General features: G+C 52.1%; 1 protein-coding gene across 1 annotated transcript in view; it reads left to right on the forward strand.

Moving 5' to 3' along the window:
• pnp6 (purine nucleoside phosphorylase 6) overlaps positions 1 to 26,695 on the forward strand; it is a 133,355-nt gene that overhangs the window by 35,411 nt on the left and 71,249 nt on the right. The window contains exons 2-3 of the mRNA XM_070897729.1: positions 17,937 to 18,106; positions 19,197 to 19,300. Of these exons, the coding sequence (XP_070753830.1) occupies positions 17,937 to 18,106; positions 19,197 to 19,300 (274 nt within the window). The remainder of the gene's footprint in view (positions 1 to 17,936; positions 18,107 to 19,196; positions 19,301 to 26,695) is intronic.

The following is a 26,695-nucleotide window of genomic DNA, read 5'->3' on the forward strand; positions in this document are numbered from 1 at the left end:
CTCTCGCCTCCCCTGTGCCCCGAACTCTCGCCTCCCCTGGGCCCCGAACTCTCGCCTCCCCTGGGCCCCGAACTCTCGCCTCTCCTGGGCCCCGAACTCTCGCCTCCCCTGGGCCCCGAATTCTCGCCTCCCCTGGGCCACGAACTCTCGCCTCCCCTGGGCCCCGAACTCTCGCCTCTCCTGGGCCCCGAACTCTCGCCTCTCCTGGGCCCCGAACTCTCGCTTCTCCCTCGCCCCGAACTCTCGCCTCTACCGGGCCCCGAACTCTCGCCTCTCCTGGGCCCCGAACTCTCGCCTCCCCTGGGCCACGAACTCTCGCCCCCCCTGGGCCCCGAAGTCTCGCCTCTCCTGGGCCCCGAACTCTCGCTTCTCCCTCGCCCCGAACTCTCGCCTCTCCTGGGCCCCGAACTCTCGCCTCTCCTGGGCCCCGGACTCTCGCCTCTCCTGGGCCCCGAACTCTCGCCTCTCCTGGGCCCCGAACTCTCGCCTCTCCTGGGCCCCGAACTCTCGCCTCTCCCGGGCCCCGAACTCTCGCTTCTCCCGGACCCCGAACTCTCGCTTCTCCCGGGCCCCTAACTCTCGCCTCTACCGGGCCCCGAACTCTCGCCTCACCCGGGCCCCGAACTCTCGCCTCTCCCGGGCCCCGAACTCTCGCCTCCCCCGGGCCCCGAACTCTCGCCTCTCCCGGGCCCCGAACTCTCGCCTCTCCCGGGCCCCGAACTCTCGCCTCTCCCGGGATCCGAACTCTCGCCTCTCCCGGGCCCCGAACTCTCGCCTCTCCCGGGCCCCGAACTCTCGCCTCTCCCGGGCCCCGAACTCTCGCCTCTCCCGGGCCCCGAACTCTCGCCTCTCCCGGGCCCCGAACTCTCGTCTCTCCTGGGCCCCGAACTCTCGCCTCCCCTGGGCCCCGAACTCTCGCCTCCCCTGGGCCCCGAACTCTCGCCTCTCCTGGGCCTCGAACTCTCGCTTCTCCTGGGCCCCGAACTCTCGCCTCTCCTGGGCCCCGAACTCTCGCCTCTCCTGGGCCCCGAACTCTCGCCTCTACCGGACCACGAACACTCGCCTCCCCTGGGCCCCGAACTCCTGCCTCCCCTGGGCCCCGAACTCTCGCCTCTCCTGGGCCCCGAACTCTCGCTTCTCCCTCGCCCCGAACTCTCGCCTCTACCGGGCCCCGAACTCTCGCCTCTCCTGGGCCCCGAACTCTCGCCTCTCCCGGGCCCCGAACTCTCGCCTCCCCTGGGCCACGAACTCTCGCCCCCCCCTGGGCCCCGAAGTCTCGCCTTTCCTGGGCCCCGAACTCTCGCCTCCCCTGGGCCCCGAACTCTCGCCTCTCCTGGGCCCCGAACTCTCGCCTCTACCGGGCCACGAACTCTCGCCTCCCCTGGGCCCCGAACTCCCGCCTCCCCTGGGCCCCGAACGCCCGCCTCTCCTGGGCCCCGAACTCTCGCTTCTCCCTCGCCCCGAACTCTCGCTTCTCCCTCGCCCCGAACTCTCGCCTCCCCTGGGCCCCGAACTCTCGCCTCCCCTGGGCCCCGAACTCTCGCCTCCCCTGGGCCCCGAACTCTCGCCTCTCCTGGGCCCCGAACTCTCGCCTCTCCTGGGCCCCGAACTCTCGCTTCTCCCTCGCCCCGAACTCTCGCCTCTACCGGGCCCCGAACTCTCGCCTCTCCTGGGCCCCGAACTCTCGCCTCCCCTGGGCCACGAACTCTCGCCCCCCCTGGGCCCCGAAGTCTCGCCTCTCCTGGGCCCCGAACTCTCGCTTCTCCCTCGCCCCGAACTCTCGCCTCTCCTGGGCCCCGAACTCTCGCCTCTCCTGGGCCCCGGACTCTCGCCTCTCCTGGGCCTCGAACTCTCGCCTCTCCTGGGCCCCGAACTCTCGCCTCTCCTGGGCCCCGAACTCTCGCCTCTCCCGGGCCCCGAACTCTCGCCTCTCCTGGGCCCCGAACTCTTGCTTCTCCTGGGCCCCGAACTCTCGCCTCTCCTGGGCCCCGAACTCTCGCCTTTCCTGGGCCCCGAACTCTCGCCTCTACCGGGCCACGAACTCTCGCCTCTCCTGGGCCCCGAACTCTCGCCTCTCCTGGGCCCCGAACTCTCGCCTCTCCTGGGCCCCGAACTCTCGCCTCTCCTGGGCCCCGAACTCTCGCCTCTCCTGGGCTCCGAACTCTCGCCTGTCCTGGGCCCCGAACTCTCGCCTCTCCTGGGCCCCGAACTCTCGCCTCTCCTGGGCCCCGAACTCTCGCTTCTCCTGGGCCCCGAACTCTTGCTTCTCCCTCGCCCCGAACTCTCGCCTCTCCCGGGCCCCGAACTCTCGCCTCTCCCGGGCCCCGAACTCTCGCCTCTCCTGGGCCCCGAACTCTCGCCTCCCCTGGGCCCCGAACTCTCGCCTCCCCTGGGCCCCGAACTCTCGCCTCTCCTGGGCCTCGAACTCTCGCTTCACCTGGGCCCCGAACTCTCGCCTCTCCTGGGCCCCGAACTCTCGCCTCTCCCTCGCCCCGAACTCTCGCCTCTCCTGGGCCCCGAACTCTCGCCTCCCCTGGGCCCCGAACTCTCGCCTCCCCAGCGCCCCGAACTCTCGCCTCCCCGGGCCCCGAACTCTCGCCTCCCCTGGGCCCCGAACTCTCGCCTCCCCTGGGCCCCGAACTCTCGCCTCCCCTGGGCCCCGAACTCTCGCCTCCCCTGGGCTCCGAACTTTCGCCTCCCCTGGGCCCCGAACTCTCGCCTCCCCTGGGCCCCGAACTCTCGCCTCCCCTGGGCCCCGAACTCTCGCCTCCCCTGGGCCCCGAACTCTCGCCTCACCTGGGCCCCGAACTCTCGCCTCCCCTGGGCCACGAACTCTCGCCTCTCCTGGGCACCGAACTCTCGCTTCTCCTGGGCCCCGAACTCTCGCCTCTCCTGGGCCCCGAACTCTCGCCTTTCCTGGGCCCCGAACTCTCGCCTCTACCGGGCCACGAACTCTCGCCTACCCTGGGCCCCGAACTCTCGCCTCTCCTGGGCCCCGAACTCTCGCCTCTCCTGGGCCCCGAACTCTCGCCTCTCCTGGGCCCCGAACTCTCGCCTCTCCTGGGCTCCGAACTCTCGCCTGTCCTGGGCCCCGAACTCTCGCCTCTCCTGGGCCCCGAACTCTCGCCTCTCCTGGGCCCCGAACTCTCGCTTCTCCTGGGCCCCGAACTCTCGCTTCTCCCTCGCCCCGAACTCTCGCCTCTACCGGGCCCCGAACTCTCGCCTCTCCCGGGCCCCGAACTCTCGCCTCTCCTGGGCCCCGAACTCTCGCCTCCCCTGGGCCCCGAACTCTCGCCTCCCCTGGGCCCCGAACTCTCGCCTCTCCTGGGCCTCGAACTCTCGCTTCTCCTGGGCCCCGAACTCTCGCCTCTCCTGGGCCCCGAACTCTCGCCTCTCCTGGGCCCCGAACTCTCGCCTCTACCGGACCACGAACTCTCGCCTCCCCTGGGCCCCGAACTCCTGCCTCTCCTGGGCCCCGAACTCTCGCCTCTCCTGGGCCCCGAACTCTCGCTTCTCCCTCGCCCCGAACTCTCGCCTCTACCGGGCCCCGAACTCTCGCCTCTCCTGGGGCCGAACTCTCGCCTCCCCTGGGCCACGAACTCTCGCCCCCCCCTGGGCCCCGAAGTCTCGCCTTTCCTGGGCCCCGAACTCTCGCCTCCCCTGGGCCCCGAACTCTCGCCTCTCCTGGGCCCCAAACCCTCGCCTCTACCGGGCCACGAACTCTCGCCTCCCCTGGGCCCCGAACTCCCGCCTCCCCTGGGCCCCGAACGCCCGCCTCTCCTGGGCCCCGAACTCTCGCTTCTCCCTCGCCCCGAACTCTCGCTTCTCCCTCGCCCCGAACTCTCGCCTCCCCTGGGCCCCGAACTCTCGCCTCCCCAGGGCCCCGAACTCTCTCCTCCCCTGGGCCCCGAACTCTCGCCTCCCCAGGGCCCCGAACTCTCGCCTCCCCGGGCCCCGAACTCTCGCCTCCCCTGGGCCCCGAACTCTCGCCTCCCCTGGGCCCCGAACTCTCGCCTCCCCTGGGCCCCGAACTCTCGCCTCCCCTGGGCCCCGAACTCTCGCCTCCCCTGGGCCCCGAACTCTCGCCTCACCTGGGCCCCGAACTCTCGCCTCCCCTGGGCCACGAACTCTCGCCTCTCCTGGGCCCCGAACTCTTGCTTCTCCTGGGCCCCGAACTCTCGCCTCTCCTGGGCCCCGAACTCTCGCCTTTCCTGGGCCCCGAACTCTCGCCTCTACCGGGCCACGAACTCTCGCCTCTCCTGGGCCCCGAACTCCCGCCTACCCTGGGCCCCGAACTCTAGCCTCTCCTGGGCCCCGAACTCTCGCCTCTCCTGGGCCCCGAACTCTCGCCTCTCCTGGGCCCCGAACTCTCGCCTCTCCTGGGCTCTGAACTCTCGCCTCTCCTGGGCCCCGAACTCTCGCCTCTCCTGGGCCCCGAACTCTCGCCTCTCCTGGGCCCCGAACTCTCGCCTCTCCTGGGCCCCGAACTCTCGCCTCTCCTGGGCCCCGAACTCTCGCCTCTCCTGGGCCCCGAACTCTCGCTTCTCCCTCGCCCCGAACTCTCGCCTCCCCTGGGCCCCGAATTCTCGCCTCCCCTGGGCCCCGAACTCTCGCCTCCCCTGGGCCCCGAACTCTCGCCTCTCCTGGGCCCCGAACTCTCGCCTCCCCTGGGCCCCGAACTCTCGCCTCCCCGGGGCCCCGATCTCTCGCCTCTCCCGGGCCCCGAACTCTCGCCTCCCCGGGGCCCCGATCTCTCGCCTCTCCCGGGCCCCGAACTCTCGCCTCTCCCGGGTCCCGAACTCTCGCCTCCCCTGGGCCCCGAACTCTCACCTCCCCTGAGCCATGAACTCTCGCCTCCTCTGGGCCACGAACTCTCGCCTCTCCTGGGCCCCGAACTCTCGCCTCCCCTGGGCCCCGAACTCTCGCTTCTCCCTCGCCCCGAACTCTCGCTTCTCCCTCGCCCCGAACTCTCGCCTCCCCTGGGCCCCGAACTCTCGCCTCCCCTGAGCCCCGAACTCTCGCCTCCCCTGGGCCCCGAACTCTCGCCTCCCCTGGGCCCCGAACTCTCGCCTCCCCTGGTCCCCGAACTCTCGCCTCTCCAGACGACACAGATTTAAGTGGGAGACTAGGGCAATTGTTTTATACGCAGCGAGTTCTTGTGATCTACAACGCACTGCCTGAAACGGAAGCAGATTTAGTGGTTACTTTCAAAAAGGAATTGGATAAATACTTAAAAAGGAAACCTTTGCAGGGCTATAGGTAAGGAGCAGGGGTTGGACTGATTGGATTGCTCTACCAAAGAGCCGACACAGGCACAATTGCCAAATGGCCTCCTTCTGTGCGGTACGGTCAGTGTCCTGGTCCAGGCCAACATCCCCAGCATTGAAGCACTGACCACACTTGATCAGCTCCGCTGGGCAGGCCACATAGTTTGCATGCCAGACACGAGACTCCCAAAGCAAGCGCTCTACTCGGAGCTCCTTCACGGCAAACGAGCCAAAGGTGGGCAGAGGAAACGTTTCAAGGACACCCTCAAAGCCTCACTGATAAAGTGCAACATCCCCACCGACACCTGGGAGTCCCTGGCCAAAGACCGCCCTAAGTGGAGGGAGTGCATCCGGGAGGGCGCTGAGCACCTCGAGTCTCGTCGCCGAGAGCATGCAGAAATCAAGCACAGGCAGTGGAAAGAGCCTGCGGCAAACCAGTCTCATCCACCTCTTCCCGCAACGACTATCTGCCCCACCTGTGACAGAGACGTACAGCCACCTAAGAACTCATGTTAAGAGTGGAAGCAAGTCTTTCTCGGTACTGAGGGACTGCTTATGTGTGTGTGTGTGTGTGTGTGGGGGGGTGGGGGTGTGTGTGTGTGCGTGTATATGGGTGTGAGTGGGTGTGTATATGGGTGTGAGTGTGTGTGTGTGTGTGTATGGGTGTGTGTGAGTGTATATATGGATGTGTGTGTGTGAGTTTGTGTGTATATGGGTGTGTGTGTGTGTATATATATGGGTGTGTGTGTGTGTATATATATATATGTGTGTGTATGGGTGTGTATATGGGTGTGCGTGTGTGTGTGTGTATGGGTGTGAATGAGTGTGGGTGTGTGTGTGTGTATATATATGTGTGTGTATGGGTGTGTGCATGTGTGTGTATGGGTGTGTGCATGTGTGTATATGGGTGTGAGTGTGTGTGTGTGTATGGGTGTGAGTGAGTGTATGTGTGTGTATATGGGTTTGAGTGTGTGTGTGTATGTGGGTGGGTGTGTGAGTGTGTGTATATATGGGTGTAAGTGTGTGTGTGTAAATGGGAGTGTGTGGATGTATGGGTGTGTGTGTATATGGGTGTGTGTGTGCATGTTTATATGGGTGTGGGTATGTGTGTGTGTGTATATGGGTGTGTGTGTGGGTGTGTGTGTGTGTGTATATGGGTGTGTGTGTGTATATGTGTGTGTGTGTATATGGGTGTGTGTGTGTGTATATATGGGTGTGTGTGTGTGTGTGTGTGTATATGTGTGTGTATATGTGTGTGTGTGTGTATGGGTGTGAGTGAGTGTGTGTGTGTGTATATGGGTTTGAGTGTGTGTGTGTATGTGGGTGGGTGTGTGTGTGCATGTTTATATGGGTGTGGGTATGTGTGTGTGTGTATATGGGTGTGTGTGTGCATGTTTATATGTGTGTGTGTGTATATGGGTGTGGGTGTGGGTGTGTGTGGGTGTGTGTGTGTGTGTATATGGGGGTGTGTGTGTGTATATGGGTGTGTGTGTGTGTATATGGGTGTGTGTGTGTGTATATGGGGGTGTGTGTGTGTATATGGGTGTGTGTGTGTATATGTGTGTGTGTGTGTATATGGGTGTGTGTGTGTATATATGGGTGTGTGTGTGTGTATATATGGGTGTGTGTGTGTGTGTATATGTGTGTGTGTGTGTGTATATGTGTGTGTGTGTGTGTATATGTGTGTGTGTGTATGTGTGTGTGTGTTTTTGGGTGTGGGTGTGTGCGTGTATGTGGGTGTGTGATTGTGTACGTATATGGGTGTGTGTGTGTGTGTGCGTATATTGGTGTGGTTGTGTGTGTGAGTGTGTGTATGTGAGTGTGTATATGGGTGTGAGGTGTGTGTGACAGTGTGTGTGTATATGGGTGTTATGGGTGTGAGTGTGTATATGGTGAGTGTGTATATGGGTATGAGGTGTCTGTGTGTGTGAGTTTGTCTGGGTTAGAGATGTTCCATTTCAGGAGCTCATTACCAGCATCAAGTGTATGACAGTTAAATGAACAGTAAAGAACCGTTTACACTGTCAGTTTTAACTATGACTAGAGTGTTTGGGTAACCTTTTAATGATTAGGGTGAGACAAGAGGCAGCCAGCTTCCATCCCATTAAAGGTGATGTCACACCAGTGATATACCTTCAAATGTGATGCCTAGGTGAAAAAAAAATGGTTTTGACACACATCATGAAGACAGTGTCCCTTTAACCGGGAGAGAACTTGTGTTTCCGAAGGTTCTGTACCCTCGGGGAACACCGTAATTGCTTCATCGTGCCCTCGGCCTCAGCCTAGTGGAGAGATGTCAGTGCAATTTTCATCTGTGCTGTGCAGTAGGCTGCTCGAGGTGCCCCAGGCGGTAGTCCAGGCCCTCCTGAAGGAGTTATTGTATTGATTCACATGGAACACTGCCCCTTCAACAGGCTGCAGGAAACCTATTGTTAACAACTGCCATGAAATATTCAGCTCGTCTGCTTCATAACCCCAGTGCAAGTTATAAATGTCAGACTTTATATCTGAGTTTCAGAAACTCTGCAAGTCCAGAGTTTGTGATCGAGCAACATGTCAGCCTGTCAGTCACCTTTAAATCTGGCATAAACTTGGGCCAGCCCTTTAAGTTTGACATTAAACTCTGAGCCGACCTTTCAAATGTGCATAAAATGAATTCCTTTGTGCGAGGTATGTCTCCAGACAGTAGGGGGAGTTCCACTCTGTATCTAACCTGTGTTGTACCTGCCCTGTGAGTGTGTGATGGGACGGTGTAGAGGGAGCTTTACTCTGTATCTAACCCGTGCTGTACCTGCCCTGAGAGTGTTCAATGGGACAGTGTAGAGGGAGCTTTACTTTGTATCTAACCCCGTGCTGTAACTGCCCTGGGAGTGTTTGATGGGACAGTGTAGAGGGAGCTTTACTCTGTATCGAACCCGTGCTGTACCTGCCCTGGGAGTGTTTGATGGGACAGTGTAGAGGGAGCTTTACTCTGTATCTAACCCATGTTGTACCTGCCCTGCGAGTGTTTGATGGGACAGTGTAGAGGGAGCTTTACTCTGTATCTAACCCGTGCTGTAACTGCCCTGGGAGTGTTTGATGGGACAGTGTAGGGGGAGCTTTACTCTGTATCTAACCTGTGCTGTACCTGACTTGGGAGTGTTTGCTGATGACCCTGGGGGTGGCTGCAATGGGAACAGTTCCATGAGTAAACAAAGAAACATAGAAAATAGGTGCAGGAGTAGGCCCTTCGGCCCTTCGAGTCTGCACCAACATTCAATAAAATCATGGATGATCATTCCCTCAGTACCCCATTCCTGCTTTCTCTCCATACCCCTTGATCCCTTTAGCCATAAGGGCCATATCTAACTCCCTTTTGAATATATCTCACGAACTGGCCTCAACAACTCTCTGCAGCAGAGAATTCCACAGGTTCACAATTCTCTGAGTGAAGAAGTTTCTTCTCATCTCGGTCCTAAATGGCTTACCCCTTATCCTTAGACTGTGACCCCTGGTTCTGGACTTCCCCAGCATCGGGAACATTCTTCCTGCATCTAACCTGTCTAATCCTGTAAAGTCCTGCCCCTCAGTACAGATTCACACGTGGCACATACTGAAGTCAAGGTCACTCAGGACCTGCACCTTTATTACACAGCTCTCGAATGCCACACTTGCCTGAGACCTGTCCTTATATACCTGTCTGGGACATGTATCCAGTGTCTCCTGCAAGTGCACCCCTGGTGGTAAGGTAAGCTTGTGTTTACAGGTCATCTCTAGTTACAGTCATGTATAGCATGGTAAGAAACAGTTATGTACAGTAGTGTGAGATACATGACATCACCCTCCCCTAAGGTCTTATTGTCTTTATAGGTTCAGTCTCTCAGGTGGTCTACGCTCTCGCGTGGAGCGTCTTAGTTGTGGTTCAGTTGTTTGCCTTGGTAAATCTACTTTTGACTTGGTCTGCATGCCTCAGGCAGGTTTGGCCATTGTCCAGTTGTACAACCAGTAGCCTGTTTCCTTCCTTGCCTGTTACTGTCCCTGCAAACCATTTGGAACACCTGCCATAGTTTAGCACAAACACTTTGTCCCCGATCTCATTCCACCTTCCCCTCGAATTTCGGTCATGGTACTCAGTTAGCTTTGCCTCAACATTTCATGCATGTCTGGGAGGATTAATGAGAGCCTTGTCTTTAAGGTCCGTTTCATTAATAGTTGCGCGGGGGGAACTCCAGTCAATGAATGCGGACGAGATCTGTATGCCAGCAGCATTCGCGACAGGCGGCCCTGCAACGTGGGACCTTGGATTTTGAGCATGCCTTGTTTAATGATTTGCACTGCTCGCTCCACCTGGCCGTTGGAGGCCGGCTTGAACAGTGCCGTCTTAACGTGATTTATGCCGTGGTTACTTATAAAATCTTGGAATTCTGCGCTGGTGAAGCACGGACCATTATCACTGACCAATATGTCAGGAATGCCGTGCATTGCAAACATGGTTCCAAGGCTCTCCACAGTGGTGGAGGTGGTGCTCGAGTTTAAAATGGTGCATTCGATCCACTTAGAAAATGCATCTACAACTACGAGGAACATTTTGCCCATGAATGGGCCCGCATAGTCTACGTGCACCCGCGACCACGGTTTGGTGGGCCAGGGCCAGGGGCCCACACCTGGCTGAAAGAGATGTTCAAATCGACTTAGAACTGTTGAGCAGGAGGTCCGTTCCTCTGACGACATGGCATGAACATCATCCCATTTCCAGTTTAGTTTTGCCAGCCAGCTTCTCCCCAGCAGTGCTGGGAGATCTCTGGGAACAATCCACAGGGGAAGTCGATTCACTGTCCCTTTGTGTGTGACGGAGAGCATGGCGCTGCCGAGGACTGGGACGATTTATTTGGTATAGGTCCTTAGTTTGGTGTCGACCCTTGTGAGTTTTGGTCTGTCTCTTTTGTGCGGCCACAGCTGTTCAAATTGTTGAGCGCTTATGAGAGATTGACTCGCTCCTGTATCCAGCTCCATGTTGACGGGTATCCCGTTGAGTAGGACCCTCATCATTATTGGAGGCGTCTTGTTGTAGGAGCAGTGGCCAATGATCGTGTTGACCCGCTGTACATTAGTGTCCTGGGTACTGTCCCCACCGTCTTCTGGTCCGTTTTCCGACCCTTCTGATTCGTATACCAGTCGAGCTGCCGTTTTTCTGCACATGCGGGCCAGATGCCCTGTATAGTTGCAGTTTCTGCAAACAGCATGCTGAAATCGACACCCCCTTGATGAGTGCCTTCCCCCACATCTCCAGCACAGACCGCTTCCATTGTTTCCAAAGATTGAGCTGCGTCTGGCTGATCTCTCTTGGGCTTCTCTCAGTCTGTAGTTGATTGCTCGCATTGTGGGTTGATGAGGTGTGAACGGCCGTTCATGTGGCCCTTGATGGCTTCTGGCACCATTGCCTGCTGTTGAGAGCCTGCTCTCCTGCCTTTGTCTGTGTGTGGGGGTAGCGGCTTGTTTCATGCTGTGAACCCCTTGTTCCGATGTTTCGTTAGTTGTCGTACCTGCAGTATAGATCCACCTCGTTTCTTCTTCTCCTGCCAAGAATGTCTGTGCAACCAGTGCTGCTTCCTCTAGGGTCAAGTTCTTGGTTTCTATGAGTTTTCGGAATATGCCTACGCGGCCTATTCCTTCAATAAAAAAGTCTCTCAATACTTCTCTCCTTCGTTCATCAGAGAACTCACATAAGCTAGCCAACCTACGAAGTTCCGCCACAAAGTCGGGTATGCTCTGGCCCACACAGCGTCTGTAGTTGTAGAACCTGTGTCTGGCCATGTGTAGGCTGCTCGCTGGCTTCAGTTGGTCTCTTACCTGTGTGCTCAACTCTTCAAACGACTTGCTTGCTGGTTTCTCGGGTGCCAGCAGGTCCTTCATTAAAGCGTATGTTTTCGAGCCACAACTGGTCAAGAGATGGGCTCTTCTCTTGTCTGCCTTGTCGTCGCCTAACCAGTCTTTGGTTACAAAGCTTTGCTGGAGCCTTTCTAAAAAGTCCTCCCAATTATCTCCAGCATTGTATTTTTCATCTGAGCCGTTGTTTGCCATTCTGTGGATTCTGTAATCCCGTAACTCGTCGCCACTGTAAAGTCCTGTCCCCTCAGTACAGATTCACACGAGGCACATAATGAAGTCAAGGTCACTCAGGACCTGCACTTTTATTACACAGCTCTCGAATGCCACACTTGCCTGAGACCTGTTCTTATATATCTGTCTGGGACAGGTATCCAGTGTCTCCTGCAAGTGCATCCCTGGTGGTAAGGTAAACTTGTGGTTACAGGTCATCTCTGGGTATAGTCATGTATAGCATGGTAAGATACAGTTATGTATAGTAGTGTGAGATACAAATAAATCCCATCAGAATTTTATATGTATCTATGAGATCCCCTCTCATTCTTCTGAACTCCAGTGAATATAAGCCTAGTTGATCCAGTCTTTCTTCATATGTCAGTCCCGGCATCCCGGGAAACAGTCTGGTGAACCTTCGCTGCACTCCCTCAATAGCAAGAATGTCCTTCCTCAGATTAGGAGACAAAAGCTGCATATAATACTCAAGGTGTGGTCTCACCAAGGCCCTGTACAACTGCAGCAAGACCTTCCTGCTCCTATACTCAAATCCTCTCGCTATGAAGGCCAACATGCCATTTGCTTTCTTTACTGCCTGCTGTATCTGCATGCCAACTTTCAATGACTGATGTACCATGACACCCAGGTCTCTTTGCACCTCCCCTTTTACTAATTTGTCACCATTCAGATGTTATTCTGCCTTCCTGCTTTTGCAACCAAAGTGGATAACCTCACATTTATCTACATTATACTGCATCTGCCATGCATTTGCCCATTCACCTAACTTGTCCAAGTCCCCCTGTAGCCTCCTAGCATCCTCCTCACAGCTCGCATTGCCACCCAGCTTAGTGTCATCTGCAAACTTGGAAATATTACATTCAATTCCTTCATCTAAATCATTAATGTATATTGTAAATAGCTGGGGTCCCAGCACTGAACCCTGCGGTACCCCACTAGTCACTGCCTGCCATTCTGAAAAGGACCCCTTTATTCCCACTCTTTGGTTCCTGTCTGCCAACCAGTTCTCTATCCACATCAATACATTACCCCCAATACCATGTGCCTTCATTTTGCACACTAATCTCTTGTGTGGGACTTTGTCAAAAGCCTTTTGAAAGTCCAAATACACTACATCCACTGGTTCTCCCTTATCCACTCTACTAGTTACATCCTCAAAAAATTCTAGAAGATTTGTCAAGCATGATTTCCCTTTCATAAATCCATGCTGCCTTGGATCCTGTCACTGCTTTCCAAATGCGCTGCTATTACATCTTTAATAATTGATTCCAACATTTTCCCCACTACCGATGTCAGGCGAACCGGTCTATAATTCCCTGTTTTCTCTCTCCCTCCTTTTTTAAAAAGTGGGGTTACATTAGCTACCCTCCAATTCATAGGAACTGAACCAGAGTCTAAAGAATGTTGGAAAATGATCATCAATGCATCTATTATTTCTAGGGCCACTTCCTTAAGTACTCTGGGATGCAGACTATCAGGGCCTGGGGATTTATCGGCCTTCAGTCCCTTCAATTTCCCCAACACCATTTCCTGACGAATAAGGATTTCCCTCAGTTCCCCTTCTCACTCGACCCTCGGTCCCCTCGTATTTTCGGGAGGTTATTTGTGTCTTCCTTAGTGAAGACAGAACCAAAGTATTTGTTCAATTGGTCTGCCATTTCCGTGTTCCCTATTATGAATTCCCCCTATTATGAATTCCCCTGATTCTGACTGCAAGGGAGTTACATTAGTCTTCACTAATCTTTTTCTCTTCGCATATCTATAGAAGCTTTTACAGTCAGTTTTTATGTTCCCTGCAAGCTTACACTCATACTCTATTTTCCCTCTCCTAATTAAACTCTTAGTCCTCCTCTGCTGAATTCTAAATTTCTCCCAGTCCTCAGGTTTGCTGTTTTTTCTGGCCAATTTATATGCCTCTTCCTTGGATTTAACACTATCCTTAATTTCCCTTGTTAGCCACAGTTGAGCCACCTTCCCTTTTTTATTCTTACGCTACACAGTGATGTACAAATGTTATAGTTCATCCATGTGATATTTAAATGTCTGCCATTGCCTATCCACCGTCAACCCTTTAAGTATCATTCTCCAGTCTATCCTAGCCAATTCACATCTCTCACATCTATAATTACCCGTTTTCTCTCTCCCTCCTTTTTTAAAAAATGGTGTTACATTAGCTACCCTCCAGTCCATAGGATCTGATCCAGAGTCGATAGACTGTTGGAAAATGATCACCAATGCATCCATTATTTCTATGGCCACTTCCTTAGTCTGCATCCCAGAGTACTTATCAGGCCCCGGGGATTTATCAGGCTTCAATCCCATCAGTTTCCCTAACGCAATATCCCGCTTTATAAGGATATCCTTCAGTTCCTCCTTCTCAATAGACCCTCAGTCCCCTAGTATTTCCAGAAGGTTATTTGTGTCTTCCTTCATGAAAACAGAACCAAAGTATTTGTTTAACTGGTCTGCCATTTCTTTCTTCCCCATTAAAAATTCACCTGAATCTGACTGCAAGGGACCTATGTTTGTTTTCACTAATCTTTTTCTCTTCACCTATCTATAGAAGCTTTTGCAGTCAGTTTTTATGTTCCCAGAAAGCTTCCTCTCATACTCTATTTTCCCCTCCTAATTAAACCCGTTGTCCTCCTCTGCTGTATTACAAAATTCTACCAGTCCTCAGGTTTGCTGCTTTTTCTGGCCAATTTATATGTCTCTTCCTTGAATTTAACACTATCCTTAATTTCCCTTGTTACCACGGTTGAGCCACCTTCCCCATCTTATTTTTACTCCAGACAGGGATGTACAATTGTTGAAGATCTTTAAATGTTTGCATTGCCTATCCACCGTCAACCCTTTAAGTATCACTCACCAGTCTATTCTAGCCAATTCACATCTCATACCATCGAAGTTACCTTTCCCCAAGTTCAGGACCCTAGTCTCTGAATTAACTGTGTCATTCTCCATCTTAATGACGACTTCTACCATATTATGGTCACTCTTCCCCAAGCGGCCCCACACGACCAGATTGCTAATTAATCCTCTCTCGTTACACAAGACCCAGTCTAGGATGGCCTGCTCTCCAGTTGGTTCCTCGACATATTGGTCTAGAAAATCATCCCTTATACACTCCAGGAACTCCTCCTCCACAGTATTGCTACCAGTTTGGTTAGCCCAATCTATATGTAGATTAAAGTCACCCATGATAACTGCTGTACCCTTATTGCATGCATCCCTAATTTCCTGTTTGATGCCGTCCCCAATCTCCCTACTACTGTTTTGTGGTCTGTACACAACTCCCACTAACGTTTTCTGCCCTTTGGTGTTTCGCAGCTCTACCCATATAGATTCCACATCATCCACGCTAATGTCCTTCCTTACTATTGCATTAATCTCCTCTTTAACCAGCAATGCCACCCTACCTCCTTTTCCTTCCTGTCTGTCGTTCCTGAATATTGAATACCCCTGGATGTTGAGTTCCCAGCCTTGGTTACCCTGGAACCATGTCACCTTAATCCCAATTACAGCTTATCCGTTAACAGCTATCTGCGCAGTTAATTCATCCATTTTATTACGAATGCTCCTCGCATTGAGACTCAGAGCCTTCAGGCTTGTTTTTTGAACACACTTTGTCCTTTTAGAATTATGATGTAATGTGGCCCTTTTTGATTTTTGCCCTTAATTTCTCTGCCCTCCACTCTTGCTTTTCTCCTTCCTACCTTTTGCTCTGTCCCCTTTTCACTTCCCTCTGCCTCCCTGCATAAATAAATCCATCCCCCTGCCTTGTTAATTTAAACCCTCGCCAACAGCATGAACAAACAATCCCCCTTGGACATTGGTTCCAGTCCTGCCCAGGTGCAGACCGTCCGGTTTGTACTGGTCCCACCTCCCCCAGAACCGGTTCCAATGCCCCAGGAATTTGAATCCCACCCTTCTGCACCATTCCTCAAGCCACGTATTCATCTGAGCTATCCTGCTATTCCTACTGATTCGCACGTGGCACTGTTGGCAATCCTGAGATTACTACCTTTTGAGATCCTACTTTTTAATTTCATTCCTAGCTCCCTAAATTCAGTTTGTAGGATCTCATCCCATTTTTTTCACCTACATCGTTGGTACCTATATGCACCACGACAGCTGGCTGTTCACCCTCCCCCTCCAGAATACGTTGCAGCCGCTCCGAGACATCCTTGACCCTTGCACCAGGGAGGCAACATACCATCCTGGAGTCTCGTTTGCGGCTGCAGAAACGCCCATCTATTCCCCTTACAATAGAATCCCCTATCGCTATAGCTCCCCCACTCTTCTTCCTGCCCTCCTGTGCAGAAGAGCCACCCCTGGTGCCATGGACTTGGCTGCTGCTGCCTTCCCCTGATGAGTCGTCATCTCCCAACAATACCCAACAGTATCTGTTTTGGAGGGAGATGACCGCAGTGGACCCCTGCACTACCTTCCTTCCACTGCTCTTCCTGATGGTCACCCATTCCCTATCTGGCTGTGTAACCTTTACCTGCGGTGTGACCAACTCACTAAACGTGCTATTCACGACATCCTCAGCATCGTGGATGCTCCAGAGTGAATCCATGTGCAGCTCCAGTGCCGCAATGCGGTCTGACAGGAGCTGCAGCTGAATACACTTCCTGCACATAAAGTCGTCAGGGACACTGGAAGCGTCCCTGACTTCCCACATAGCACAGGAGGAGCATCACACGGGTCTGGGCTCTCCTGCCATGACTTAACCCTTAATTACTTAATTTGGTAACAATAACAATGGTTTCTTACTGATAAGAACAAGAAAAATGAAGAAGAAAAAGAAAACTACTCACCACTCGACCAGCCAATCACTTGCCCTCCTGGCTGTGACGTCACCCTTCGCTTACTTTTTATTTCTTACTTTTGACCCTGCTGCAGCAGCTGGTTCCTCCCCGACTGCCGCTGACCCCAGGACCCCCGCTGGGCCTTTAGAGGCCGCCACTGCTCCTCCTCCGCCCGCTGCTCCTCCGCCTGTACTAATATTCCTCGTGACACAGGATAATAGTCAAGAAAAAAAACTGTTTACCACAATAATATGTGCGGGCAGTGAGAGGATGTCGGTGATGTCCCAGTGATTGCCGTATGATGTGGGTTGACACCAACAACTGGTCTTCCTTATGTCAGTGGGTCCAGGGGCCTGGGAAGTGACTGCTGCAATATCCCCAAGTTCCAATCGCCCTATTGCATGGAGCTGGGACAGCCCAGGTTTAGCATAGGCTTGCAGCCTGGTGGCAGCACTCCTGGTTCAGGAATCATGTATAATACGGGGCTTGAAAATAGAGAAATAAAGAGGATAGAAGCAGTTCCTCTGATGGCGCAGGGAGTAAATGTAGCTCTAGGGGTGAGCTTGAGTGCACAATGGGGTTTCGCTGATACTGAGGAGGTCGGCACCATCCCATCCCACCCTGGTCTCCATTAACCCCAGCAACGTCCCCCCTCCTCCCGCCACTAGACCCCCACCATCTTCTCCCCTCAGCCCATCCCCCTCGCACCACCAACCCCCCTCCCCCATCACCTTCTCCCCCACCCTCTCCCCACTACCTCATCACCCCAACACCTTCCCCTGATTATAATGTATGTACCTCTGGAGATGCTCACAGTTTGTAGAGCTGTTCATCTTGGACATGCGATGACGCACCATCTTGCCGTCCCCAGTGGAGTGCACTCTACGCGGGAGTCATCCCTCTATTTATTGGGGACTTGGTTGGAGGGTGTTGCACGGAGCAGTCCCATGCAATAAGTTTTTAAGTTGGTTCACGGGCTCCTAGGCCGCCTGCAATTTATGTGGTCTGGGAGAGTCCGTGTTCCAGGTATATGTTGAATGCGTGAGGTTGCAGCCCCTGTTCCAATATCTGAAGGGGCTGCTCCTCAAATTCTGGTTGCACTTCAGTCCCACACTCCTGATCTTTGGGCACCCTGTGCGGAGGGGTGTGGGCAGGTCGGAAGGCCTCCGCGTAGGACTGCTCCTGGGCACGGCCAAGGGGGCCATCAGCCAGTCCAGGCAGCGGGCGGTCAAGGGGGTCTTTCAGCCTGACTGCCTGCCTCTCTTCCACAGTTACATCCGAGCCAGGGTGTCCCTGGAGGTGGAGCACGCGGTGTCCACCGGTACGCTCGCGGCCTTCCGCGAGAGGGACTGGAGTGCATCATCACCCCCGGCAACCAAATTTTAATTTGATCAGTTAAGTTTAAAGTTTAATTTGCCGGTTTTATTGCCCCCGCCCACCTGCTCTGTTTTAGCCAGGGGGCACTTGTATAATTTCTCTCTTTAGTGCCCTAAAACCTCCCCCCACCCCCCAAAAAAAGGGGGCACTGGATAAAAAAATGTATTTTGGAATGTGACCCCCCTTGCAGGGGGCATTTGTTTAAAGTGCACAACTAAAATAGTTGAACTGGTAATGTGTAGTATGATTGTTAAACCTTTGCTATGCAATGTGTTGCTATGAATTCTTAAGCAAAGAACCCGTGAAGGACATACATTGCACCCACCATCCCCGGCCCGTTGGAATCCCTGTGTAATCCTTTTCTCTTTCCTCACCTGTCCAGGTATACCTATGATGAATATAAGGAGACAGCTGATTGGCTGCTGGCCCACTGCAGGATCCACCCCAAGATTGCAGTGATCTGTGGCTCAGGCCTCGGGGGATTGGCTGAGCTACTGAGCGACCGGATCGTGTTCCCGTACCAGCAGATCCCGCACTTCCCGCAGAGCACAGGTCAGTGAACGCGGGAGTGGCAGGGCCAACAACACACGCTACAGGGCACCCACTGCCACCAGTGCCAACCCATGTACAGCTGGTACACTGCTCGGGGTAGTACTGAGGCAATGCAGAGCACCCCACTGCCACCAGTGCCAACCCACATACACCCGGCCCATTGCTTGGGGTTGTACAGAGGCTCATTGCCCCCGCACATTGTCCTGTGTGTGCAGCACACCCCAGCCACTGAGATTGAGAGCGGATTTTAGGGGAAATCACTTCATCCAGAGGGTGGTGGGGGTCTGGAACCCACTGCCCGAAAGGATGGTAGAGGCAGAAACCCTCACCACATTTAAAAAGTATTTGGATGTGTGCACTTGAAGGGCCATAACCCTCAGGGCTACGGACCTAGAGCTGGAAAATGGGATTAGGCTGGATAGCTTTTGGTCGGCTGGCGTGGACACGATGGGCCGAATGGCCTCCTTCCGTGCTGTAAACTTCTATGATTGTATGACTATTCATGGAAGAGCAGGGGAGTTCTCACTGGTGTCCTGGTCAATATCTATTCCCCAACCAACAACCTAAAAACAGATTATCTGCTTATCGCTATGCTGTTTGTGGAAGCTTGCTGTGCACAAATTTGCTGCCGTGTGACAACCGTGACCACACTTCAAACGTACTGCATTGGATCGAACGTGCTTTGGGCCACCCTGAGGTTGTGAAAGGTACTACATAAATGCATGTTGTCGCCTTTCGTTACTGAGTGACTTCTGCAGTGTGTGTACGCTGGGTGGGGGTCGGCTGTGAGACCCTGCACAGTCACACCTGAGGAGTAGTCAGGAGTGAGGTGTCGCAGGGCGGTCTGTGAACTGTACCTCAGACAGAACCAGGAGGGTACGGGCGAGAGAAACCAAGTCGAGCGTAAAAATGGCTTCCCCTCATTGGATGGGCTGTGCCAAGAACGGTCCAAAACCTGTAACTACACTCCAAACTGGTGCCCCGGCAGTGAAGGACACCCTCCAGCCAGGGAGGGAGTGAGCTCCTGCTATTTGCGGATGGTGTGTTGGACCGGGGTTCTGTCTAAAGCTTTCTTGTTCAACCCTTTCAGTTTCAGGTCACGCGGGAAGGCTGGTCTTCGGGGAGCTCGGTGGCAAGCAGTGCGTCTGTATGCAAGGCCGATTTCACTTCTACGAGGGATACCCAATCAATAAGGTGTGCTTGTGTGTGTGTTACTGTGTGCCTGATCAATAAGGTGTGTGTGTGTGTTACCGTGTGCCCCGATCAATAAGGTGTGTGTGTGTGTTACTGTGTACCCCGATCAATAAGATGTGTGTGTTACTGTGTGCCCCGATCAATAAGGTGTGTGTGTGTGTGTTACGGTATACCCCGATCAATAAGGTGTGCGTGTGTGTTGCTGTGTACACCGATCAATAAGGTGTGTGTGTGTTACTGTGTACCCCGATCAATAAGGTGTGTGTGTGTGTTACCGTGTGCCCCGATCAATAAGGTGTGTGTGTGTTACTGTGTACCCCGATTAATAAGATGTGTGTGTTACTGTGTGCCCCGATCAAAAAGGTGTGTGTGTGTTACTGTATGCCCCGATCAATAAGGTGTGTGTGTGTTACTGTGTGCCCCGATCAAGAAGGTGTGCGTGTGTGTGTGTGTTGCTGTGTGCCCCAATCAATAAGATGTGTGTGTGCGTGTGTGTTACTGTGTGCCCTGATCAATAAGGTGTGTGTGTGTTACTGTGTACCCCGATCAATAAGGTTTGTGTGTGTGTTACTGTGTACCCGATCAATAAGGTGTGTGTGTGTGTGTGTTACTGTGTGCCTGATCTATAAGGTGTGTGTGTGTGTGTTACTGTGTGCCTGATCTATAAGGTGTGTGTGTGTGTGTTACTGTGTGCCCTGATCAATAAGGTGTGTGTGTGTGTTGCTGTGTGCCCCGATCAATTAGGTGTGTGTGTGTGTGTGTGTGTGTGTGTGTGTTACTGTGTGCCCGGAGCAATAAAGTGTGTGTGTGTGTGTTACTGTGTGCCCTGATCAATTAGGTGTGTGTGTGTGTATTACTGTGTGCCCTGATCAATAAGATGTGTGTGTGTGTGTTACTGTGTGCACTGATCAGTAAGGTGTGTGTGTGTTGCCGTATGCCCCGCTCAATAAGGTGTGTGTGTGTGTGTTACTGTGTGGCCCGATCAATAAGTTGTGAGTGTGTGTTACTGTGTACCCCGATCAATACGGTGTGTGTGTGTGTTACTGTGTGCCCCGATCAATAAAGTGTGTGTGTATGTTACTGTGTACCCCGATCAATACGGTGTGTGTGTGTGTTACTGTGTGCCCCGATCAATAAAGTGTGTGTGTGTGTCACTGGGTGCCCGATCAATAAGGTGTGTGTGTGTTGTTCTGTGTGCTCGATCAATAAGGTGTGTGTGTGTGTGATACTGTGTGCCCGATCAATAAGGTGTGTGTGTGTGTTACTGTGTACCCCGATCAATAAGATGTGTGTGTGTGTTACTGTGCATCGCGGTCAATAAGGTTTTTGTGTGTTACTCTGTGCCCCGATCAATAAGGTGTGTGTGTGTGTTACTGTGTACCCCGATCAATAATGTGTGTGGGTGTGTTACTGTGTACCCTGATCAATAAGGTATGTGAGTGTGTGTGTGTTACTGTGTGCCTGATCAAGAAGGTTTGTGTCTGTTACTCTGTGCCCCGATCAATAAGGTGTGTGTGTGTTACTGTGTACCCCGATCAATAAGGTGTGTGTGTGTTACTGTGTACCCCGATCAATAAGGTGTGTCTGCGTGTTACTGTGTGCCCCGATCAATAAGGTGTGTGTGTGTGTGTTACTGTGTGCCCGATCAATAAGGTGTGTGTGTGTTACTCTGTACCCAGATCAATAAGGTGTGTGTATGTGTTACTGTGTGCTCCGATCAATAAGGTGTGTGTGTGTGTGTGTGTGTGTTACTGTGTACCCTGAACAATAAGGTGTGTGTGTGTGTGTTACTCTGTACCCTGATCAATAAGGTGTGTCTGCGTGTTACTGTGTGCCCCGATCAATAAAGTGTGTGTGTGTGTTACTGTGTGCCCGATCAATAAGGTAAGTGCGTGTTACTCTGTACCCAGATCAATAAATTGTGTGTGTGTGTTACTGTGTGCTCCGATCAATAAGGTGTGTGTGTGTGTGTGTGTGTGTTACTGTGTACCCTGAACAATAAGGTGTGTGTGTGTGTGTTACTCTGTACCCTGATCAATAAGGTGTGTCTGCGTGTTACTGTGTGCCCGATCAATAAGGTGTGTGTGTGTTACTGTGTGCCCCGATCAATAAGGTGTGTGTATTACTGTGTGCCCCGATCAATAATGTGTGTGTGTTACTGTGTGCCCCGATCAATAAAGTGTGTGTGTGTGTTACTGTGTGCCCGATCAATGAGGTGTGTCTGCGTGTTACTGTGTGCCCGATCAATAAGGTGTGTGTGTGTGTGTTACTGTGTACCCCGATCAATAAGGTGTGTCTGCGTGTTACTGTGTGCCCCGATCAATAAGGTGTGTGTGTGTGTGTTACTGTGTGCCCGATCAATAAGGTGTGTGTGTGTTACTCTGTACCCAGATCAATAAGGTGTGTGTATGTGTTACTGTGTGCCCTGATCAATAAGGTGTGTGTGTGTTACTGTGTGCCCTGATCAATAAGCTGTGTGTGTGTTACTGTGTGCCCTGATCAATAAGGTGTGTGTGTGTTACTGTGTGCCCTGATCAAGAAGGTGTGTGTGTGTGTTACTGTGTGCCCCGATCAATAAGGTGTGGGTGTGTGTGTGTGTGTGTGTGTGTGTGTTAATGTGAGCCCTGATCAATAAGGTGTGTGTGTGTTGCCGTGTGCCCCGATCATTAAAGTGTGTGTGTGTGTGTTACTGTGTACCCCGATCAATATGGTGTGTGTGTGTGAGTGTGTGTTACTGTGTGCCCTGATCAATAAGGTGTGTGTGTGTTACTGTGTGCCCTGATCAATAAGATGTGTGTGTGCTACTGTGTGCCCTGATCAATAAGGTGTGTGTGTTGCCGTGTGCCCCGATCAATAAGGTGTGTGTGTGTGTGTTACTGTGTGCCCCGATCAATAAGGTGTGTGTGTGTGAGTGTGTGTTACTGTGTGCCCTGATCAATAAGGTGTGTGTGTGTGAGTGTGTGTTACTGTGTGCCGTGATCAATAAGGTGTGTGTGTGTGTGCTACTGTGTGCCCTGATCAATCAGGTGTGTGTGTTGCCGTGTGCCCCGATCAATAAGGTGTGCGTATGTGTTACTGTGTGCCCGATCAATAAGTTGTGTGTGTGTGTTACTGTGTGCCCCGATCAACAAAGTGTGTGTGCGTTACTGTGTGCCCCGATCAATAAGGTGTGTGTATTACTGTGTGCCCGATCAATAATGTGTGTGTATTACTGTGTGCCCGATCAATAATGTGTGTGTGTTACTGTGTGCCCCGATCAATAAAGTGTGTGTGTGTGTTACTGTGTGCCCAATCAATGAGGTGTGTCTGCGTGTTACTGTGTGCCCGATCAATAAGGTGTGTGTGTGTTACTGTGTGTCCCGATCAATAAAGTGTGTGTGTGTTATTGTTGCCCGATCAATAAGGTGTGTGTGTGTGTTACTGTGTGCCCTGATCAATAAGGTGTGTGTGTGTTGTCGTGTGCCCCAATCAAGAAGGTGTGTGTGTGTTACTGTGTGCCCCGATCAATAAGGTGTGTGTGCGTGTTACTTTGTGCCCTGATCAGTAAAGTGTGTGTGTGTTACTGTGTGCCCCGAACAATAAGGTGTGTGTGTGTGTTGCTGTGTGCCCTGATCAATTAGGTGTGTGTGTTACTTTGTACCCAGATCAATAATGGGTGTGTGTGTGTTACTGTGTGCCCCGATCAACAAGGTGTGTGTTCCTGTGTACCCCGATCAATAAGGTGTGTCTGCGTGTTACTGTTTGCCTGATCAATAAGGTTTGTGTGTGTGTTACTGTGTGCGCCGATCAATAAGGTGTGTGTGTGTTGTCGTGTGCCCCGATCAATAAGGTGTGTGTGTGTTACTGTGTGCGCCGATCATAAGGTGTGTGTGTATTACTGTGCACCCAGATCAATAAGGTGTGTGTGTGTTACTGTGTGCCCTGATCAACAAGGTGTGTGTGTGTGTTGCTGTGTGCCCCGATCAATTCGGTGTGTGTGTGTGTGTGTGTGTGTGTGTGTGTTACTGTGTGCCCGGAGCAATAAAGTGTGTGTGTGTGTGTTACTGTGTGCCCTGATCAATTAGGTGTGTGTGTGTGTGTGTGTATTACTGTGTGCCCTGATCAATAAGATGTGTGTGTGTGTGTTACTGTGTGCCCTGATCAGTAAGGTGTGTGTGTGTTACTGGGTGCCCTGATCAATAAGGTGTGTGTGTGTTGTCGTGTGCCCCGATCAATAAGGTGTGTGTGTGTTACTGTGTGCCCTGATCAATAAGGTGTGTGTGTGTGTTACTTTGTGCCCTGATCAGTAAGTGTGTATGTGTTGCCGTGTGCCCCGATCAATAAGGTGTGTGTGTGTTACTGTGTGCCCCGATCAATAAGGTGTGTGTGTGTGTGTGTTACTGTGTGCCCCGATCAATAAGGTGTGTGTGTGTTACTGTGTGCCCAATCAATAATGTGTGTATTACAGTGTGCTCCGATCAATAAGGTGTGTGTGTGTGTTACTGTTTACCCCGATCAATAAGGTATGTCAGCCTGTTAGTGTCTGCCTGATCACTAAGGTGTGTGTGTGTGTGTTACAATGTGCCCCGATCAAAAAGGTGTGTGTGTGTTACTGTTGCCCGATCAATAAGGTGTGTGTGTGTGTGTGTGTTACTGTGTGCCACGATCAATAATGTGTGTGTGTTTTGTACTGTGTGCTCGATCAATAAGGTGTGTGTGTGTTACTGTGTACCCCGATTAATAATGTTTGTGTGTTACTGTGTGGCCCGATCAATAAAGTGTGTGTGTGTGTTACTGTGTGCCCGATCAATAAGGTGTGTCTGCGTGTTACTGTGTGCCGAGATCAATAATGGGTGTGTGTGTGTTACTGTGTGTCCCGATCAAATAGGTGTGTGTGTGTGTTGCTGTGTGCCCTGATCAATAAGGTATGTGTGTGTGTTTTTGTGTACCCTGATCAATAAGGTGTGTGTGTGTTACTGTGTGCCCAATCAATAATGTGTGTATTACTGTGTGCTCCGATCAATAAGGTGTGTGTGTGTTACTGTTTACCCCGATCAATAAGGTATGTCAGCCTGTTAGTGTCTGCCTGATCAATAAGGTGTGTGTGTGTGTGTTACAATGTGCCCCGATCAATAAGGTGTGTGTGTGTTACTGTGTGCCCCGATCAATAAGGTGTGTGTTACTGTGTACCCCGATCAATAAGGTGTGTCTGCGTGTTACTGTGTGCCCGATCAATAAGATGTGTGTGTGTGTTACTGTGTGCCCCGATCAATAAGGTGTGTGTGTGTGTGTGTGTTACTGTGTGCCCCGATCAATAAGGTGTGTGTTACTGTGTACCCCGATCAATAAGGTGTGTCTGCGTGTTACTGTGTGCCCGATCAATAAGATGTGTGTGTGTGTTACTGTGTGCCCCGATCAATAAGGTGTGTGTGTGTGTGTGTGTGTTACTGTGTGCCCTGATCAATAAGGTGTGTGTGTGTGTTACTGTGTGCCCTGATCAAAAGGTGTGTGTGTGTGTGTGTTACTGTGTACCCCGATCATAAGGTGTGTGTGTGTGTGTGTTACTGTGTGCCACGATCAATAAGGTGTGTGTGTGTGTGTTACTGTGTGCCGCGATCAATAAGGTATGTGTGTGTTTCTGTGTGCCCGAACAATAAGGTGTGTGTGTGTGTTACTGTGTGGCTCGATCAATAATTTGTGTGTGTGTGTTACTGTGTACCCCGATCAATAAGGTTTGTGTGTGTTACTGTGTGCCCCGATCAATAAGGTGTGTGTGTTACCGTGTGGCCCGATCAATAAGGTGTGTGTTACTGTGTGCTCCGATCAATAAGGTGTGTGTGTGTGTTACTGTTTACCCCGATCAATAAGGTGTGTGTTACTGTGTACCCGGATCAATAAGGTGTGTCTGCGTGTTACTGTGTGCCCGATCAATAAGATGTGTGTGTGTGTTACTGTGTGCCCCGATCAATAAGGTGTGTGTGTGTGTGTGTATTACTGTGTGCCCTGATCAATAAGGTGTGTGTGTGTTGTCGTGTGCCCCGATCAATAAGGTGTGTGTGTGTTACTGTGTGCCCTGATCAATAAGGTGTGTGTGTGTGTTACTTTGTGCCCTGATCAGTAAGTGTGTATGTGTTGCCGTGTGCCCCGATCAATAAGGTGTGTGTGTGTTACTGTGTGCCCCGATCAATAAGGTGTGTGTGTGTGTGTTACTGTGTGCCCCGATCAATAAGGTGTGTGTGTGTTACTGTGTGCCCAATCAATAATGTGTGTATTACAGTGTGCTCCGATCAATAAGGTGTGTGTGTGTGTTACTGTTTACCCCGATCAATAAGGTATGTCAGCCTGTTAGTGTCTGCCTGATCACTAAGGTGTGTGTGTGTGTGTTACAATGTGCCCCGATCAATAAGGTGTGTGTGTGTTACTGTTGCCCGATCAATAAGGTGTGTGTGTGTGTGTGTGTTACTGTGTGCCACGATCAATAATGTGTGTGTGTTTTGTACTGTGTGCTCGATCAATAAGGTGTGTGTGTGTTACTGTGTACCCCGATTAATAATGTTTGTGTGTTACTGTGTGGCCCGATCAATAAAGTGTGTGTGTGTGTTACTGTGTGCCCGATCAATAAGGTGTGTCTGCGTGTTACTGTGTGCCGAGATCAATAATGGGTGTGTGTGTGTTACTGTGTGTCCCGATCAAATAGGTGTGTGTGTGTGTTGCTGTGTGCCCTGATCAATAAGATGTGTGTGTGTGTGTTACTGTGTGCCCGGATCAATAAGGTGTGTGTGTGTGTTTTTGTGTACCCTGATCAATAAGGTGTGTGTGTGTTACTGTGTGCCCAATCAATAATGTGTGTATTACTGTGTGCTCCGATCAATAAGGTGTGTGTGTGTGTTACTGTTTACCCCGATCAATAAGGTATGTCAGCCTGTTAGTGTCTGCCTGATCAATAAGGTGTGTGTGTGTGTGTGTTACAATGTGCCCCGATCAATAAGGTGTGTGTGTGTGTTACTGTGTGCCCCGATCAATAAGGTGTGTGTTACTGTGTACCCCGATCAATAAGGTGTGTCTGCGTGTTACTGTGTGCCCGATCAATAAGATGTGTGTGTGTGTTACTGTGTGCCCCGATCAATAAGGTGTGTGTGTGTGTGTGTGTGTGTGTGTTACTGTGTGCCCTGATCAATAAGGTGTGTTGTGTGTGTTACTGTGTGCCCTGATCAAAAGGTGTGTGTGTGTGTGTGTTACTGTGTACCCCGATCAATAAGGTGTGTGTGTGTGTGTGTGTGTGTGTTACTGTGTGCCACGATCAATAAGGTGTGTGTGTGTGTGTTACTGTGTGCCGCGATCAATAAGGTATGTGTGTGTTTCTGTGTGCCCGAACAATAAGGTGTGTGTGTGTGTTACTGTGTGGCCCGATCAATA

Source organism: Pristiophorus japonicus, chromosome 13 (assembly GCF_044704955.1).
Source record: "Pristiophorus japonicus isolate sPriJap1 chromosome 13, sPriJap1.hap1, whole genome shotgun sequence".
NCBI lineage: Eukaryota > Metazoa > Chordata > Chondrichthyes > Pristiophoridae > Pristiophorus > Pristiophorus japonicus.